Here is a 21286-nt window from a genome sequence, read left to right as displayed (position 1 = left end):
AGAGAGATATCAAATAATATACACCTGGAAGATACTGGAGGGCCAAGTACCAAATCTACACAGTAAAATAACAACGTACTGGATGTGAACGACATGGAAGAAAATGTAGAATAGAACCAATGAAGAGCAGAGGTGCCATAGGCACAATCAGAGAACACTGTATAAACATCAGAGGTCCGCGGTTGTTCAACGTCCTCCCAGCAAGCATAAGAAATATTGCCGGAACAACCGTGGACATTTTCAAGAGGAAACTAGATTTATTCCTCCAAGGAGTGCCGGACCAACTGGGCTGTGGTGGGTATGTGGGCCTGCGGGCCGCTCCAAGCAACAGCCTGGTGGACCAAACTCTCACAAGTCGAGCCTGGCCTCGGGCCGGGCTTGGGGAGTAGAAGAACTCCCAGAACCCCATCAACCAGGTATCTGAAGATGCATCCACTGAGCCCTGACAGGGTATTCCACAGGTCGTAGGCTGACTGCTATGGGAAGTCCAGAAAAAGTGTTGCTAACCAAAGCTAACGAGGGGGAGATCAGAACACCGAGTCCCCTGCAATGTGTACAATCACGGGGACCTAGCAGAGGGACAACAAAATATTAGATGTGGAACTATAGCCACACCAGGAGGATCCCCTCCAGGCTATAAGAACAAAAACAAAAGAAAAACCCAGCAAAAGTACAACTTCCCCAAAGGAAACAGGAACAGGCTGCCATATAGGTAGGCATTTTCAAGAGGAAACTAGATTTATTCCTCCAAGGAGTGCCGGACCAACCGAGCTGTGGTGGGTATGTGGGCCTGCGGGCCGCTCCAAGCAACAGCCTGGTGGACCAAACTCTCACAAGTCGAGCCTGGCCTCGGGCCGGGCTTGGGGAGTAGAAGAACTCCCAGAACCCTATCAACCAGGTATCAACCAGGCAGGCTGCACAGCACCTTGATGCCCTAACCAGCACGATACCACTCCCTACCCAAGGTCAAACAAGAGCCATGAAACCCCAGCAGGCCCCAAGGGCAGAGTAAATGCTGAGCAGCAAAACCCCTACGGAAATGGTTTCTGAACGCACCAGAGAAGAGAACCCTAACAAACAAGGGCAGTACTCACAGGGCACCTAGGGAAGGATGCCACTAAGTGCACGTAGCCCTGGTACTCTTGAGGACGCTTGACCACTACACAAAACAACACTGCAAAGGTCACCACAAAGGCAAAACACCGCCTTGGAATTTGAGGACAGAAGACGTCCGCCCCGGACCACATTAGCGAAACGAACTGGAGTACTAGGTAGCTGGCACGGGGATGCCCGAGGTTCCCCCCCCCCCCACCTCTCAGGGAGGGAAGGGCTGTGCGGATGAGCGACGCAGCAGTGGAGTGTGATGTTGCTCGTTTCCTTGGGATTGAAGGGAGTTGTTCTTGTTTTTTCTTCTTTTTGTAATCTTTTTACCACGTGGGGTTGTATTGTTATGCCTACCTTTGTTGGAGCCTAACCCAGGTCGATGGCAGATAAGGAAAACCCCAACAACTAGGGAGTTTTTCCAGGGCCATTGCTCCCTGCACTTCTGAGGGGGGGGTTAAGTTCTGACTCATGGTCCCCGGTAGGCTGAACTCCATAGACTAATGCCCCGGTCTAATGTATCACATATTAGCCCGATAGCTCCAGGGAACTGTAGGGGCTCCCCACAGAAAATTCTTGATTTGAACACCAGTTACAAACACTAGTCAGTCAATTAGGTACAATGGTATAGCTAATTTATAAGAATTGCCAGAGATTATCATCTCTTGGCAATTACAGCATCTGGGCTTATAGCCTGAATATGATTTGTGTGGTTTAATCGTTAATCATTCCACTGCGCGACACAAGGGATGTTCTCGGCAAATATCTATAAGCTGCACGACACAATTAGGGCATTTTAAAGCACCGAGTACATTTAAAACTCCTGTGGGTACAGGAGACTCGCGACTGTTTCCTCAGGCTTCCAGTAAAACAGACACCATCTTGGAAAAAAATCTTGAGTACCTCCTGGTTGCGAAGGCCTCAGTACCAAGAAAGCAACCATGAGTAGTGTTGAACTCTGATCTCTGGCTAAGAGACTGCTGTATTTGTAACTGCTTTGTGGTACGTAATAGTGCATGAAAATGTAGGTAATTATATACAAGTGTATATAGTGTGCAAATAGCAGAAGAAATGTTTGTTTTATACTTTTAAGAATATAATATTGTGCCCATATTAGTGACTAATATATTTGAGCATCTGGTGTTCCACACATTACATAAATTTCTCTTATAATAAAAATATGTACAATATATTTGTGGTCACTCTCACCCTTCATTCTTAGCCCAGAGTGACCGCCAATAGCTATTGCTCCATGAACACTCTTGAATTGGGAAGTCATCACAACCTTTCTGTGCTCCATCACAGCCAAAGTGACAACAAAAAATTATTATTTTTTCCATGATCAGGTAAGACTTTCAAAAGGACTAGGGGGGAAAAATCAATTTACTTCACTTTTCTTACACATCTTGGGTTGTCAGCTATAAAAAGGCGCACAGTGCTGGAGTTAATAAACATTTCACCATAAATCTGTACTAAAATCATGGGTGACCAAATTATTTTAACTTTATTAAACCATGCTTCCCTGGAACAATCACAGCCAAGCAACAACCCCAAGATACTGATTTACAAGTGCTTGCAAAAATGACACTAAATCTTACACAGTACACTTACTAAATGCTGCACCATTTCATAATCTTTTTCTCACTAGTACCAGTACTGTTTCTTCTCACTTACTCACACATGTTGAAGCAATCTTGCTTCTAATTTCCCAACATAAGAAAATGACAAATGCTCCACTTGCATGCAGTGTTTATCCCAAACTCAAAATGCTATGAGCTGTCACATGACAGCAAATGCATTTTATTACCAGCAACACTAATAAGTGACATTGCAAAAAACAAAAATGATTTTACTTTTTATTATTGTTTACGGTTCATCGTCAACTTGCCTGTTCTTATTCATGTTCTTATTACTGTAATCCAGGTAACTGGAATTTGCATTATTGCTCTTATAAATAAAGTATTGCATTTGCCAGCAGAAAATCATGCAGAAGGTGCACTTTAATTGCATATGTGTAGGCTGCCTTCCTAGCAGAAAAGCAGCTTTCAAGCTCGTGTTTGCTCTGCACAATACCTACCAGAATATATATTTTTCCCTCATTTTGAATAACTATCCTAATTAGTCAGAATCAATGCAATCTTTGTGTAGTGACGTGATGATACAAGTGTAATAAAATTAACTAATACAATACTAGTTATAATAGAGTACAGTGATCTTAATCTAGCTCACGTTGGAAAATTAAAGGAACTAGTCGGCAAAGGTGATACATGTAGACCTACACCTAAAATTACCACAACCTAATGAACCAAGTGGCAAAAAGTAAGTCATATTTTATGTGATATTTGGTTACGTGGGCCGATACTGCCATTTCTTTTGATTGAACTCTATTTGTTGCTAGCCTTCTATCCAGATGCCTCATTTCCCTCCCACTCAAAATTTGACAGGTGTATAAATATTTAATCCATTATGTGATGGTTAATTAAAAGGCTTCCTGGTTGGGAAAAAGGGGAAGGTCCTAGATACAGTTCTTGAAAAACTAGTAATATTGTAATGTGTGTACAATAGTTGTTGAATGCCTGCTGGTATAGCTTATGCAAGAGGAAAAGAATAAGGAAGCAGGAAATTAATAACCAGGCCAAACTGACATGTTCCGGTAGAGATTGAGAATACAAAATATGGCAATCAAGAGGGGCTGCAGCAAGTACAATATAGCCAAAGAAAAGAACCATCAATTGAAAGAGCTTTTGCACATTTACCTTCCACGTCTCAAAAACTTATCTCCCTCCCAACATCTTGTAGACCCAGGGGTTTCATTAAGGATCTAGTTAAAGATTTTTTGGGATTCCATGAAATTTAAAATCATCTTTCATTTTGATACCAATTTACGAAATAATCAAAGTACTGTACAATTGTACAGCACAGTATTTTATGCACTGACAGACCCAACTATGTATACAGAGGCTGTGCATGTAACATCAGTGCATTGCTAGCATTAAAACCATCTTGATTCTCTTGGTTTAAGTTTAAAACAATACCATACATTACTAACTTACCAGCAATAACTTTTTAGAGAATTTGGCCTCATGGAAAGCTTTCCAAACATGTCCAACCATGGAAAGAGAGAGAACCATCGATCACGTATTCAATTTCATGTTTTAAATGTGGTTTTCCTCCTCTTACTCTAAACTGAAGAATTTGAATTAGAACTTCCACTTTAAAGGCTGCTAGCCAATTCAGTTTCATTTAGCCATGGAAGGATTGAGGAAATGTGTCTAACATCTTGCCAGGTGATCAATGGAGCAGATACATACATAAAAAATGCATCTTCATTTCAGAGCTTTAAATAAAACTTATTTAAACTATACTGTACTTCCAACAACATTAGTTATGCCAACATCAATTATAGCCAATTGTAATAGAATTATGTAAACATTGAGGTAAGTGATTGCTTTTTGATGCAGATTAGCACCTGGAATAACTGTCAAACACTGACTTTAACCCGAGGTAAACACTGGTTTTGACTGGGTTAACAGTCTCTGCAATAACATCTGCAGTAAAATTTCCAGATATATAATGGAACTAGACATTTTTCGATTGCATGAGAAAAATCAAGGAAAAATTCCCAGGCCAGAAAATCTCAGGGTACAAACAGGTTGTAGTGAATACAAGTAGTACCCTATAATTACAAGGACAGTAGTGACTATCATGAATGTAACAAGCTCCGCATATGCAATGAGTATAGGTTGATGTAACGTCACACCAACGACACAAACTTCAGAAAGAAAAATTTAATTATTCGTCTGAAAACCCATAAAATGTTTCAATTGGGGAGAACTAATTAAATTTTGTTGAACACTAAACAAATCATAGGGTTGTGTTTTGGCATCTACTTAATGAAACCCCATATTACCGCACAAAATCCTTTAAGAATCTTGTTCATTAAGCAAAAAATCTATCTTGAGAATAGCATCGTAGCCTCCTTAGCAGAAGCAAGCTCTTCACTTACCAGATAATTAACCATCTTAAGTCAGCATTTGTTTCCTTGCCTGAAAAACACCTTTTACCTAGCAAAATCCTGCTAAGTCCTCACCAGCAGTAGAGCCATCTTGCCCAACACTGACCAAACCAATCTTCAACTTAACACTAACTGAGTTTAGTGCTTTCTTCCGATAATTACCTTATCACTAATCGCTAATTTCCAAGATTTCACCCCTCATTTCTTACATTTATGTTCTCCAGTTCACAAGTTAATTTGTGAAGTAACATACAGTACTATTCATATACAGTACCATAATTTCCTCAGATAATACCATAATCAGATAATATCCCAACCCAAACCTTTTATCCACCAAGAACATTTCTTGTGTGCATGTTCCAAAGGCTTTGTTAACGTTCTGCTCACTATTTTTTAGGCCGGACACAAACCTAATACTTCTTTCAGACAAAAAATTGAAACATTATGTATTCAGCTTTGCAACCAACAAAGTATCTTAAGTTATTAGATCATGTCAAGTTTAAATGAAACTCACTAATATTAAATACCAATTAACAACCAATCTAACAAGTGAAAACATTGTGGAAGTATACTGCAAACTATCAACATTTTCCACACCAAAAACTTACCCTCACACTGATCTCGAGGTAACACCTTCCATCTTGTGTTAATAACTTGTTCAAGGATCTGAAGTGCATAGTATTTTGTCTGTTGGTTTTGTGAATATTCCAGAATAGCATCTACACGAGTCCACGCATCAGGATGCTCTTTTAGTGTTGTGAGCACCTCTTGTGCTATCCGTTGCTGTAATAAGAAAGTGTAATCAAGATTTCCACCACTAACAGTAAACAAATTTTCATAGCAAATACTCAAATATTTACCTTATAATATTAAATTGGTGTATGTTAAAATATTAAACTCGTATGTATGTTTATATAGAGTAATGGCAAAGAATGAGTTCATACCTGTTCTCCAATTCCATTGTACATGAACCCAATAACATTATCTAGAAGGGGTATGTCAAGCTTCTGATTGAAATCGAGAAGCTTTGAAGCTTCAACTGTCAAACTCATCTTCTCAATCTGCAAAACAATATACAACTTTTTAATAAATAATTCAATGCATCACATGGGGCATCCTTGCTTATTGAGAAAAGGTTTACCTATAAATACACAGTTTTTTCATACAGGATATTAGATCAATATAAGCCCTAATTTAAGATATGCATAACTGTTACAATTACATATATAGTAGTTACAGGTACAGTATATATTTTGGAGGAGAAATTATTTAGAATACAATTCATATTCAAAATAACCTTCATATTCTCAGGAAAATGTAACAAATGCTGCAATACTTTGTACTCATTCTTTGTACAGTATCAAACTTTTCACAGAAGGCCATCAAACTACAGTACAACAACAGTCAAGTCCACAAAATGGAGGAGAGAATACTAGTCAATAAAGACACTGTACAAGTTCTAGACAACTTCACAACATATCAGTACAGTGTTGGAAATGATGAAAACAAATTTCATAATTTAATGTTTCCAAATTCATAACTTTTCATTCACAAGTTTTTTCACAAACTTAAACACCAATTCTTGCATGTCAACAATTACATCACCACCACAACCTACAGAACCACTGACAACTCTTGATGAACAAGTGTTGAGGAACACACCAACCAATGTTGCCACCACCACTTAGCATTGAAATGCAGGGTGAAAAAATGAACTTCAAAATGCAAATACACCTTTGCTTACATTCATTTTTTTTCATAAAAAACAGAAACAATGTAAAATGGGAAAATCATGTTACTTTAGTTTAAGCTAAACAATTTTAGAATTAATCTGGCCATTCAGTGACAGTAGAAAAAGATCAACGAATTACATTACTACATGCATTACTCTGCCTCTCGCTTCTATGGGGTGCAGAGGCAACAGACCAGAGATATAAAGGCAAATACTGCATACTGAAGTTATATATATTAAGAATGAAACAAAATAATAATAATAATAATAATAATAATAATGACTAAAGGCTTCATAAATACCATTACACCTTGCATTTCCATTTTAGTTTTACTTTATGTATATGCTTGTGTGTACATATCAGGGGTTGGCACCATAGTTTTTCTCTAGCCGTTAAAATTGTTTGCATAGTGTTTTACAATGATATAAGCAACGATGATGTAAGTGACAATGATATAAGCAACATTATAATTGACTATAGATACATTACATTGAATATACTACCTAAATATAGCAAAAATTTGGATATAAGCTCAAAGGGTACAACTAATTATTTTATAAATAGCTTCCTGTAAGCATAACTGTTGTATAAAGGAACAAATGTACAATAAGTTTTCCATAAAATGTTAGATAACCCAATAGAATAATCTTGTATCCAAATATTGTACCATAGCACAATACCCTCAAACAGTGCCAGAATAATCATGTTAATTAAACATTTAATTAGCAGTCCCCTTGGCATAATGGTAAGACGCTTGCCTGGCGTATCGCGAGCGCTGTGGCCTGGGTTCGTATCCTGGCCAGGGAGGATTTATTGACTGCCAATCCTTAACTGTAGCCTTTGTTGCCCAACAGTAAAATGAATACCTGGTTGTTAAAAAATTTGGTGGGTCATATTCCGGGCAATATTAGGATTAATTACCTGCCTGAAATGTTATGCGTGCTAGTGGCTGTATAAGAATGTAAGAACTCTTGTATATATAAATGAATAAAATAAAATAAATTTACAAACAAGTGTAGGCTGATGTGTTCACTGCAACACGTCTCAACAAATACAGTACAACCTATAAACTCTTAACTGAATCTGTAATATAAAATTTTCTGAAGTCTCAAAGAGATTTGCTAGTACAGCAAATTAGTACTGTACTGTACAAAAATTTGTAGGAAAACACAACAATCACTGATCAATCACAACAATCAATGCACTAATAGATCAATGATCTACTAGTGCAGACTTCAAGACCTGTACACATTTCCAACTTGTTCGTGACCTATCTAAACTCGCTCAAAAGTTAACCATAGGACAAGGGGCATCAATATTTCTGCGCAACATTAATCACTGGAAGGCAGTGGAGTCATTCTATGCCAAATCATGACAAAAAGTGGACTTTTCAACCTAACCATCTTGGATTTTAATGAAATTTGGTAGGATGGTAGATGGCATGAAGTAACTTACATATGCATAATTTTAGTGCTCAGTGATGCATGATATTCATACAGCATAGTTACCAATGTGAAAAAAATACAACATTTTTGCTTACAAGATCAACACAAAATTAAAGTAGAACCTGCAGGTTGTGCTTGTTTTTAAGCTAAGAAAGCATGGTTTTAATAAAAATAGTTTTACATTAAATATTTAATTTTTCAGTGCAAGATCACATGTTGTGACCTTTGTTGCTCTTGAATGTATAAAAAAAAAATCTTAAATATGTTTGAGACAACAAGAGTACAGTACAGTACTTTATACAGTTAAAAATCATTCTCTCTGGTATGTTTTATTTTGGGATGGATTTGGGAGTAGTAAAATAATCATTAAAGTGGCATACTTTTTTTTATACATTGAAACCAAGTACAATACTATATAGTACATTATTTCCAAATTAACTTTAAATGCCAATGTAAGCCATGATACCATGTTTATTATTATCATGTCTTACCACTTAGTGGTTATGAAGAATCATCATCAAACATTAGGATGGCTAATGTGTGGCCAGATACAACACACACCAAACAGGTTTTAAAACCTATTTAACCTTACCAAATGTCTTCAGATTGGACAAAGAGACTGGTGTCAACATTCTCAACATCGATGGCCTAGATAATCTCAAACTTAAATTTAGATTTTTGTCTGCAGACTGTGCAAGTCTATTGAGACTCCTCACTGGGCTAAAAATGATGGGGTGTAGAGGCTATGGCTCCATCCTGCAGCTACTCCAAATCTACAACAATTGCCTAGCCCATCCACTTGGTCAAACTCACTCAAAATAATAATAATACACAATTTTAACAACTAGAAAACACACTGCATGAATAATGCCTTTGTACAACTTGAATGTGCAAATGTTAATGGACATACTAGTACATGGGGTTACCAAGTGCTGTATGTTATAGGAAAGTTGCCTAAAAGTATTGAAAAAGTGTAAAACACACATGGTTATACTGTACTTTACTGTATTGGCAAAATTCCTTTCACAATTAAGTGAAATATTTATCCAGTCAGATACAGGAACCCTGGGTGTGAAGGTTGGAAACATCTGGAGTGTGACTAATAACTGGGCTCTTGCATATGTTACTTAATATTTCAACAAGTATTACATTTACATACTTCTCTAGCTATGCATACTTGCTTTTAAACATGTATGTATAGCTAGAGAAGTATTAATCATTCCTGTTTTTAATCTACAATAGTAATGCAGCACAAAAACATGTTTTTGCAGTAAATGTTATGCTCCTGTATGTTATCTTGTATCCAAAAGTACAGAATAGCCCTACAGACCTACACTGTATCCAACAGTGCAATGGCAAGCAGTTTGTATCCAACAAGTACTGCATACAACAATTAGGTTATGTTGGGATACTATATTTCAGCCCGTCCTCCTAATGTTTCCCAACATCAAGAAACTGTCATACTAAAGTGCCCCTATCCTAACCTACTAGAGGACCCCAGAACAGAAACGAGACGGTATGTCAATTCTGCGAGCAGCTACCATTTTCTAGTGCGACAATTTTTGGCCTTAGGAGGAGTATACGTCAAAATGCTATGTTCTATTAGGAGGATGGGTTGTGTATTTGAAGTACAGTAGTCTAGTTTTGTAGATTTAAATAAAATATATCTAGGAAAATACACTTATTTTCTACCTCCTTCATTGGATACCTGGATTGTACCTGGATTTAGGGGTAGATTAAGTGTTCACTTAATGGTACAGTATCATATCAGCCTTTTTAGATCACTGTGGTATTATTGTGTTATGTAGCTATCTGAACCCAAGTCTACCCTGTTTTTAGTCAGCATAGCAGCCATTTGCTTGCTGCAGGCATGCACACATTACACAAGAGCTCTTATGATGCTCATGGCATGTAGCCTTTGTTGGCCTTCTGATCAGACAACCGAGGTTCTCTCATGTTCTACGGGCTCACCGTAGCCCGTGCTACTTGGAACTTTGTTCCAGGTAGCGAATCTTTAACAACAACTACTCTCATGTCAAAAAATACTGTACAATAGTACTGCATGTGAAGCACTGCTATGGCAACTACAACTTTATACATAAACAATGGCTGATGTGATGGTGAAAAATATATGCCTAGCATGCAGTCAAAATAAGGGAACATCAGAATGCGTTGCAGTGTGATGCATGTAACCAGTGGCGACATACTGCAGGATGTGTGGTGTTGGCATGTCACAGCCCCAGTACTGGACCAATAATGTGTATAATGAAGCTTTAGTGAAGCTTTAATATGAAGCTGGCTAGTGAAATGGTTAGAATATTGCCAAACATCACTGTCATCCCCACAAAGAATGTTGTTGATATGATGATGCAACACATACTTTGTGTGAGTTGTAAGTATGCTTTGTGTTGAAAGTATGCAAAAAATGGTACTACACATAAAATGCTTTATGTATTTATTCTAAGTATGCAAAATGCTTCTTTGAGTATCTACTGAAGACAGTTGTCAGGAATGTCCCCATTGGTACTAATGTTGCTAGTGTTATCTCTAGTGTTATGAGTACAGTGCAGTACTGTACTTCAATTACAGTACAGTACTGTGGAATGTGACATCTATTGGTACTATTCAAGTAAGTAGTGCAAATTTCACCAATAGTGGCAAGCCACAACTTCACAACAATGATGACTAAACTTATACAGTATAGTACTGAAATGAGGCAGAGAAAGAATGTTGCATACAGGTGGTGCAGCGCACACTGAAACAGCAACTGCTGTCCTGTCACTAACCCAGCAAGAAAGCACTTGCTAGCCTGACCATTGTCATCAAGGCACATTATACATAGGCATATATACAGAGCTCATTTTCTACCGTCTAGTCATATTAATTATTGGGTTAGACTGGGTTGAATAATGTTGGTTAGATAAGTTTTGAAACTATCTTTAGCCATCACTAATGGTCATCAGGGGTCCGCGGTTGTTCAACGTCCTCCCAGCGAGCATAAGAAATATTGCCGGAACAACCGTGGACATCTTCAAGAGAAAACTGGACGGTTTTCTAAGAGAAGTTCCGGATCAGCCGGGCTGTGGTGGGTACGTGGCCCTGCAGGCCGCTCCAAGCAACAGCCTGGTGGACCAAACTCTCACAAGTCGAGCCTGGCCTCGGGCCGGGCTTGGGGAGTAGAAGAACTCCCAGAACCCCATCAACCAGGTAACCAGGTACCAGGTAATGGTAGCATTAAATGAGGTGCACAAGTTAGTTTTTTGTAAGCACTACAGAGGAGATGGCTACTTACACCAAAGAGGTCTCACATGCACCACCTATGATGTCCTGACTATGTGACCACGAATGCCACTAGGCTACCCATTTATACCATCCACAATCACAAGACCAAGTTGGCAACTGATGAGTTACATTCTGATGATGATGCCATCAGAAAGGACCTCAAGAGGCTCAAGGTTGGGACAGTAACTGCACTTCAGCTGATGCCAAGCAGTGGTACAGTATATCAATGTCACATTTAGGGTACCTTAATAAAATCACAGCTTTCTTAAATCTAGTGATTGAATAAAGAAGGAGCAACTGACGTTTGTTGAATGGCTATCAGAAAGATTGCCATGACTGCTATTCTGTGTACATAAGCTATGTAGAATGTAAGCCATGTGGTTTCAGAACAGGGCACTCTTGCCTATCACATTTGCTGAACCACTATGATATGGCCTTTGATGCCAAGGAAGACGAGCAAAACACCGATGTAATTTACACAGATTTTGCAAAAGCCTTCGACAAATGTGACCATGGTGTTATTGCACACAAAATGCATTTAAAAATAATTACTGGAAAAATAGATGGATCTACAATTTCCTGACTAACAGAACCCAGTGTGTAAGTCAACAAAATAAAATCCAGACCATCAACATTGAGGTGCTCAGTCCCACAGGGTACTGTGCTTGCTCCAGTACTTTTTCTCTCATATCGGACATACACAAGGACACAAACTATAGTACCATATCATCCTTTGCAGATGACACTAGGATTTTTATGAGTAGACAACATAGAGGACACAGCAAACCTCCAATCACATGTAAATTGGGTCTTTCAATGGGCTACAGAAAATAATATGGGATTTAGCTAATGAAGATAAGTTCCAGCTCCTGAGCTACGGAAAAAATGAAAATATAAAAACAAAAACCACGTACAAAATGCGGTCAAATCATACCATAGAACAAAAAGCAATGTAAAGGACTTTTAAGTAAGGCAAGAAATAGGTGAGGAGCACGGAGGAGGTAATTCCTAGAGTAAGATAAGAACAAGAAGAAAGGTACAGATGGAATGGGTGTATTAATGGGGTGTAAGATGGGAGTAATAATGGGAGTTTAAGAATGGGAACATAGGAATAAGATAAAAAAAAAAATTAGAGAGAAAAAGAGGGGGGGAAGGAAGGTAGGCTTATGTCAAATCACATTTATCTCTACTCTTCACAGACCCCGTCTTGTCGAATCAGCTGATACACAATATACCCAACATGAACCTTAGTCCTAGCTATGTTGTTGTTGACTCTTCCCTTTCCCAGTACATACTCAAATGTTTAACCATTCTAAATAACGTGACCTAACATAAGCCTACCCCCCCTTTTTTTTTCTTTCTCTTATTTTTATATTCCCATTCTTACTCGCATCCCAACCTTTCTTCTTGTTCTTATCTTCATCTAGGAATTTCCTCCTTCCTGCTCCTCACTTCTTTCTAGCCTTACTTAATGCCCATGCCTCCCTCGCTCCCATTACAATTGATTTGATAATAGTCTAGGATGGACTGAAACGTTGTCGTCTCCTCAACTTCTGGTGTGTGGTTTACTTCTCATATCTTCAAGCCATGTTACTGATTCATCGTCTGCAGAACTTGTATTGAAAGCAATATGTTGCTCATAGCCATTTGTATTGATTCAAGCAACTGATCCGCACCAACAATGACTTGAAAGGTTGGCATCTGTCCTTAAATTTTGAACCAAGCGTATCTATGCAATGCACCTACATTCTATTTACAATTATACTATCCAAGTTCAACATGAGCCGCATCCAACAAAGCAGTGCACTGTGATCCAGCATTCAATTAATGCAGTGCACCTGATCCAGCTTCCAATTAACGCAGTGCACCGTGATCCAGCATCCAAATAACCCAGTACACCGTGATCCAGCATCCAAATAACCCAGTGCACCGTGATCCAGCATCCAAATAACCCAGTGCACCGTGATCCAGCATCCAAATAACCCAGTGCACCATGATCCAGCATCCAAATAAACCCAGTGCACCGTGATCCAGCATCCAAATAACCCAGTGCACCGTGATCCAGCATCCGAATAATGCGGTGCACCATGAGCCAGTATCCAAATAATGCAGTGCACCATGAGCATCCAAGTAATGCAGTGCACCATGAGCCAGCATCCAAATAATGCAGTGCACCATGACCCAGCATCCAAATAATGCAGTGCACCTTGACCCAGCATCCAAATAATGCAGTGCACCATGACCCAGCATCCATATGCAGTGTGCCATGGAGCCAGCATCCAAATAATGCAGTGCACCTTGACCCAGCATCCAAATAATGAGGTGCACCATGACCCAGCATCCAAATAATGCAGTGCACCATGACCCACATCCAAATAATGCAGTGCACCATGACCCAGCATCCAATAATGCAGTGCACCATGACCCCAGCATCCAAATAATGCAGTGCACCATGACCCAGCATCCAAATAATGCAGTTGCACCATGAACCAGCATCCAATAATGCAGTGCACCATGACCCAGCATCCAAATAATGCAGTGCACCATGACCCAGCATCCAAATAATGCAGTGCAATGAGCCAACATCCAAACAACGCAATATACAGCACCATGTGCCTGTGTTTATATAGTGCCATCCCATAGGAACTGAATGGTTTACTGCTAGACCATTCAGTTCCTTCTTGGCCAGTACTCAAATATTGCAGTTCCATAAATGACACATCCTCGCATTGGATGCATCCTCTCATTGGACGCACCCTTATTTTACAAGGATATTTTGTGGAAAAAGCTATTTAGTATATTTCATAATACATTTATTGAAAGATATTTTAAGTGGATTTTGTACCCTAACTAACCACCAGCTCAGCTGTATAGTTTGTATATTTTTGGGCAAGAGAATTGCTATATAGAATGTGAAATTTGTATTTCTAGATGTGATGTTTAGTGTTGTGGCATCAGGCCACCCGGGCGGTGCACCCAGTGGTGGCCCATCACAGCGCTCTGGTTTTGTTGTCACTCATTGCAAATGGCTGACAGGCAGATGAAAGTTTAACGTTCCTTTCAAATTTCTATGAGCATTTTTTTAATTTATGCTTCTTAAAGCTAAGACAGTCGTTAAATAATGTATGACATATCAGGTTGTGGATTATGTATGCTGGTAAGGTTGGCGAGGATGATGAGTTCCTTCACAACTACAGTACCGATGTACAACTTAAACAATTTTTTAAGTTTGTGATAACAGACTGCGATAACTCGTCTTGTTTTCAATATTTTATTATTAGCAACGATTTGTGCCCAGTGAACTTACCAAGTATGCTTGTCCGGCTCCCTAGCCTATGGCGCTCGTTCTCACATCCGTAATATAGCCACAATAGTTGCAGAGCAATTTTTAATATACAGTATTTAAAAATAAAAAAACGTGTCTTATACGCTGGCAGTTACGGCATATTCTCTAGCATCACATGTGTTTTATTACCAATATATATTTCAAGCCATATCAAATACAGATATAGTTTATCACATTCATTACTGATAACATTTCAATCAAGTTAAGGTTCCTATGCCTAGTGTAACCAGCCACTGATGAGAAAAGTGCCATTCTTTAGAACCACTGAACTATCTTGATACCGACCCACAGGATATGGCACTACAATACCTACGTACAGGCCAAAGATTATAGCAATGCTGCCGTGGCACTCGGTCAATAATAATACATAGGAATATAATAAAAACTCCATACAACAGTTAAAGTCTCACGCAGTATTACGAGTTTCGGTTTACAAGCAGAAACTGCCTAAACAATCCTATTCTAACCTTACCAAATATAACCCACTCACCCTAAAAAGTGAACACAGGTTTGCAATGAATATAGCATTGGGGCTTATCACTTATTAGTTTCACATGAACTGTGATTGGCTATGGATTGTTTATGTTTAGTTCAAGCATTATTTATATAGCAGTTGTATAAATAAGAATTTCCCAAGTTTTTTATGCTTTGAACCAACTGGCCTTCTGTAGTTCCTTCTGTTCATGTGCTCTTGTGCACTCAAAACCACTTGTGTAATTAATTAATGTGTTGCAAGTTGGTCAGAGAACTATTTCACTTGAAATGTTACAAGCTCACTCATTACAAAGCAAGATATATCTTCTTATACTGAGGAAGATGAGTAGATTATTGATTGAAACTTTAGGGTACATCAGAAACTATTTATCTACCATTTCATCATATTTTGTTTGAAAATGTTGTGGAATTTAAGCCTCCAGCCCACACTGGAACATTTGGCTACAATTGGATAGCATAGTTCCTTTGTAATTGTTAAAACCATATAGAACATGGTTACATTACATATACTGTGTTGAGTTAGACGAGTTTTAAAATCCATTTTGAACCACCTGGAATACAAATTGCCTTGTGCCTGCACAGTAAACAGCGAGGACTGATGATGGTACCGACATCCTTAACCAATGAGCAATCAACTTACCTTCTCTCCCGACAGGGAAGGGCGTCCAAGTTATATAACGTCCAAATTATATAAAAAAAATCACCAATCTTAGAGCAAATGAGTTACTATACAGTCCCTAAGCACTGTTCATTTATAACGGGTCTAAACCTGCACTATAATCACAGGATATCTTAATGATGTATAATCACAACCACACACACACACAACTGTTGCCTCCAGACGCGTCATAGGCCTACTGACGCGATATGGACAAAAACATTTAGACCTAAGGGTTTATGCTTATCAGTGAAAGACACAGTAGGCCTCACGAGGGCTTTGTGAGCAGGCCAGCATGGTAGGGCAGGGCAGTGTGCTGTGAAGCAGCTGCTCTGGGCCCCACGCCACCACACAGCCTTAGGGGAAGGAAAAACACCGCCCTTCCACAATCGATCTCGCATCACGGAAGTGTATCTCTAACCTCATGGTTTTTTCAGCTTATCTAACGCCAGTCCTGGTTTAAAGAGGCAGGATAGAGGCGAGTGGTGGCGGAGACTAGCCCCAAAAGGTGGTCAATTTACCATGATGGAGAGCGAGGAGGCGGCGGGGAGGCGGTCAGAGCCCTTCTCGGCCTCACGTGCAAACTATTTCCTGCGGGGCGGGGGAAACACTCCTCTCCTGCCACGCTACCTTCCTTTATCTCCACACACAACACTTCCAAAGTGGCTAGGGAGCGCCGCCTAGTCGACTAGACACGGTGCAGGCTGGCCGAGAGCTGGGCAGAGGACGGGAGGGCGCGGGGGGATCCGGAACACACCAGAACCCAGTCATGGAAATTTCAAAACAACATTGTAGCGACTCGTGCTGGCCACCACCTCCTTACCTTGGGCTTTCCTCCCGGTATTTGCGATGGATCTACACGTTCGGGACATGCACTGTCTTGGGCGTGCCTTTTTACAACTAAGTACACAGCCTAATGCCGTTTTGGGTCCCTGAAAATAGGGATAAATAAGGTTTCGTGGCCCGAGATGTAAGACGTTCAATCCATACGCCATGAAAATTTCGGTTTGAAACTGGTACAAACCGGATCATAAGGATCAAGTCTTCCAATATTTGGACTGATCTCCGCCCTTAACTGACCTTTGTTACTCATACTTCGAAGCTCACATATATCTCTTTATTATTTGCAAGCCTTACTCGTGCAATCCCTAGTCAAAAAGGTGTCTTTTATCAATGTAATAAGTGCTTTCTTTGTACGGCGGTCGACATCATAAGCATGTATAGTCTTCCCGCGTTTCATCAAGGGCGTTGATTGGGCAGCGCCGAACGCTGTGGACCAATCAGAGGAGACGTTGCAAACCAATACGCTTTCTTCGCAGGTCTGGTGTGGGCGGGAAGATTTGAAAGAGAAGCGCGCCGCCGCTAGACTCCCTAGTTCAACTTATTTGTATATATGCACAATATAATACCTCTAAATACATGTATAAGACACGGCTAATGTGTTATCTATGAATACATGGCAGACAAAAGGGGCGTCAGCAAGCACGGTTATAACGGGCGGTACACTGGCATGTAGCAATGCATGCAACCCATCCTCCACCGTCATATATAACAACACTCTACCTTATGATTCACGGCGGCTTAAGGGAACTGTGACACTGATAACTTGATTGTTCTTGCTACACCCATTAGCACACGTGAGCGTGTAAATGTACTGTGTGTGTATACATTACTTGTGTGAGTGTGTGTGTTTCTGCATACAAATGTGTGCGGAGTTTAAGTCAATTCGTAAAGCCAGAAACATTACAAGAATTGCATTTATACTTTGACATTTCTTCATTCATTCCACAGAAAAACTCGTTAGTTTCAAAGGTGTTTTTCCTGATTTTTTCGACTTTTTCATACAAGATATCAACATATTGATGTAAAGTGCCACGGTAATTTACCGTGCACTTCTGGTATAGGCCTAAACGTCATGTGTCATGTTTAGGCCTATACCAGAAGGCTATACATTATTTTTGTTTTGTTTTTATAATTTTCGTGGCCATGGTACTGTTTATAAGGCCATATGCTATATTTCTTGTCGCTGATGGCAGTCACGAGGCAATTTGGCACCATAACATGTCGCCAGCAATACGTCAGTATACCGACGTTCTGTGGCGTCTTACAGGCTTTACGTTCCTTCACTCAGGTCTCACTGTCTCCTGATTATTACCTTGTAAGTAATATTATGGCTAGCTGCGAGGGTGGCCTGTGATAAACAGTGCTCGGTGGCTCAGCACAGCATGATCAGCCACGTAATAGTGAGGATAAATCCGTGCAGAATATCACTGCAGAAAATGCAGCACATTCACATCTAAAAAATTAATATACAATAACTTTTTATTATCTGTATAACCAAGACAGTTCATATTAATTCAATTAATTGCTATACTTAATAATATGTGCCATATGAATGAGTTGTCTTAAGCCTGGCCTTCGTATTTTTCGGGGGCATTACAGACATTTAAACGTATTATAATTATGTTTTGGATAACATGAATTCTTACCAAGCTGATGCCCATTCATTTTTTGTCCGAAGATGCTGATATTAATTTCTTGTTTTATTATTATTATTTTTTTCAGTTACTGTTTTTTATATAATAGGTGCAGCATGCTTAAACATTTGTTTTCTCCAATCGGATGATGCCATCAGTGGTGCAATAAATTAGCCTCCCCTGAAACACGTCCTGTTACAGAAAACGAGCATCTGGTGACGTCATTTTCTGATGACGTAAGCGAGAGGAGGCTTTGGGGAAGCCTTGAAAATGCTGATATAGTTCGAAAATGCATTTATTTAAAACTAAATGTATCGTGCAATCAAATTGAAATATGCAGAAAAAATATAATTGGGTCAAATTTAATTCATGTGTTCGACGCATCTTTTCGAAACATGATACAAAAATCGTCGAGAGAAATGATTTCTCACAACAGTAATTGGCAACTGCACCTGCAAGTGACTAGGAAAAATGTTGCAACCCATCCCTGGGAAATGACTCTATCCGGTCCTTATTTACACAAGAGTTTTGGAGAGCATGAGATCCTACCGAACTTAAAAGAGTCTGCAAACGTAGCTATAAGATCTAACTAGCACCATGAGGCGACTCGCGCAGGCGTAGTTGATGACAAATACTGCTGAGAAGATGGAGATCGTTGTGCATCTGGAGGTGACCTGGAGTGGGAGTGGTCGGCGGGTTGCAGCACTTCCTCTCTAGCCACCACCGTGGGGGGTCACACACCCCCCTTCCCGCTGCTGCGCCTTCTGCCTTGCTGGGTCTTGATGACCTGGCTCTTCTTGTTCAGGAAATCAATGGATGAAGAGTACATAACGATTTGATGTTTTCTTGCCAAGAATTTTCCAAGAAAATGTTGCAATATACGAGTTAATTTTGCACAATAAAAAACAGCTCATATATAACTTTAGACGCAATTTATCTTGTCAATAATAAGCTACAATAAAAATAGTTACGTCTAAGATGGGATTAACTTTCAAATATTCCATACAAATAATCCATCATAAAAGATTAACTGCAGTAGAATGATTCCTCTGATTCATCACTTGCGCAACTCTGTCTCTCTTCAGGCAAACATTCGAGAAGCAGAATGTGAAATGATGCCGTGAGTAGAGTTGATATTAGACATTGCTATAAGGGCACATTTAGGAGCGAGGCAGACTAGAGTGTTCTGTATATATGACGGTGGCCCTTGTCATCCCATGAACCCACGCCGCTACCATATTTGGCACGATCAACACTCCTAGCCACCCCGGCTGATGAACCAGACATCACAGCTACCTGTCCCGGCTGATGAACCACACATCACAGCCACCTGTCCCAGCTGATGAACCACACATCACAGCTACCTGTCCCAGCTGATGAACCACACATCACAGCTACCTGTCCCGGCTGATGAACCACACATCACAGCCACCTGTCCCAACTGATGAACCACACATCACAGCCACCTGTCCCGGCTGATGAACCACACATCACAGCTACCTGTCCCGGCTGATGAACCACACATCACAGCCACCTGTCCCAGCTGATGAACCACACATCACAGCCACCTGTCCCAGCTGATGAACCACACATCACAGCTACCTGTCCCAGCTGATGAACCACACATCACAGCCACCTGTCCCAGCTGATGAACCACACATCACAGCTACCTGTCCCGGCTGATGAACCACACATCACAGCCACCTGTCCCAGCTGATGAACCACACATCACAGCCACCTGTCCCGGCTGATGAACCACACATCACAGCCACCTGTCCCAGCTGATGAACCACACATCACAGCCACCTGTCCCAGCTGATGAACCACACATCACAGCCACCTGTCCCAGCTGATGAACCACACATCACAGCCACCTGTCTCAGCTGATGAACCACACATCACAGCCACCTGTCCCAGCTGATGAACCACACATCACAGCCACCTGTCCCAGCTGATGAACCACACATCACAGCCACCTGTCTTAGCTGATGAACCACACATCACAGCCACCTGTCCCAGCTGATGAACCACACATCACAGCCACCTGTCCCAGCTGATGAACCACACATCACAGCCACCTGTCTCAGCTGATGAACCACACATCACAGCTACCTGTCTCAGCTGATGAACCACACATCACAGCCACCTGTCCCAGCTGATGAACCACACATCACAGCCACCTGTCTCAGCTGATGAACCACACATCACAGCTACCTGTCCCGGCTGATGAACCACACATCACAACTACCTGTCCCAACTGATCACATCAAATTACAACAACTTGTGTTATTATCCAGCTATGCTTGCGAGGACTGTGTTCCACTTCCTGTTGCCCATCCCTCGCCTAGTCCAATGACTCCTGAACCTCTTTGCTGCGCCATACCTGTATTTGAACTCATGCATGGACCTCGTCCTAACTTTCGCCCTACCAAAAGCATTCCAGTTGCTTGCTACTTTAAATACTAACAAACTTATTCCCAATGGCTCCTTTGAGCTGCTAATCTCCACCAAGTTGTGCCCACCTGCTTTGTTTGCACTTGTATCCTCATGCCGTTTCCACCCATGTTCTCCTGCCCTACTTTAACTTATTATTATTATTATTACTATTATTATTATTTTAATAATAATATTATTATTATTATTATTATTATTATTATTATTATTATTATTATTATTATTATTATTATTATTATTATCTTATATACACATAGGTGTGTTGATATCGTAGTCTATA

The 21286-nt window shown here is 40.1% G+C and overlaps 1 protein-coding gene across 2 annotated transcripts in view; it reads right to left on the bottom strand.

The window, feature by feature from the left end:
- Positions 1 to 17096, bottom strand: part of emb (exportin-1 emb) — a 53999-nt gene extending 36903 nt beyond the window's left edge. Inside the window, exons 1-3 of one of the 2 annotated variants that reach the window (XM_045749365.2) lie at positions 16899 to 17096; positions 6061 to 6177; positions 5725 to 5899 (exon numbers count right to left, since the gene is read on the bottom strand). In XM_045749365.2, coding sequence (XP_045605321.1) covers positions 5725 to 5899; positions 6061 to 6168 — 283 coding nt within the window. In that variant the 5' untranslated portion in view covers positions 6169 to 6177; positions 16899 to 17096. Of the gene's footprint in view, positions 1 to 5724; positions 5900 to 6060; positions 6178 to 16596; positions 16859 to 16898 lie in introns of those variants that run through there. The other variant, XM_045749364.2, reaches the window with a different exon arrangement.
- Between the last annotated feature and the right edge of the window lie 4190 nt (positions 17097 to 21286).

Source organism: Procambarus clarkii, chromosome 27, assembly GCF_040958095.1.
Source record: "Procambarus clarkii isolate CNS0578487 chromosome 27, FALCON_Pclarkii_2.0, whole genome shotgun sequence".
Taxonomy (NCBI): domain Eukaryota; kingdom Metazoa; phylum Arthropoda; class Malacostraca; order Decapoda; family Cambaridae; genus Procambarus; species Procambarus clarkii.
This window is presented reverse-complemented; position numbering and strand designations above follow the sequence as displayed.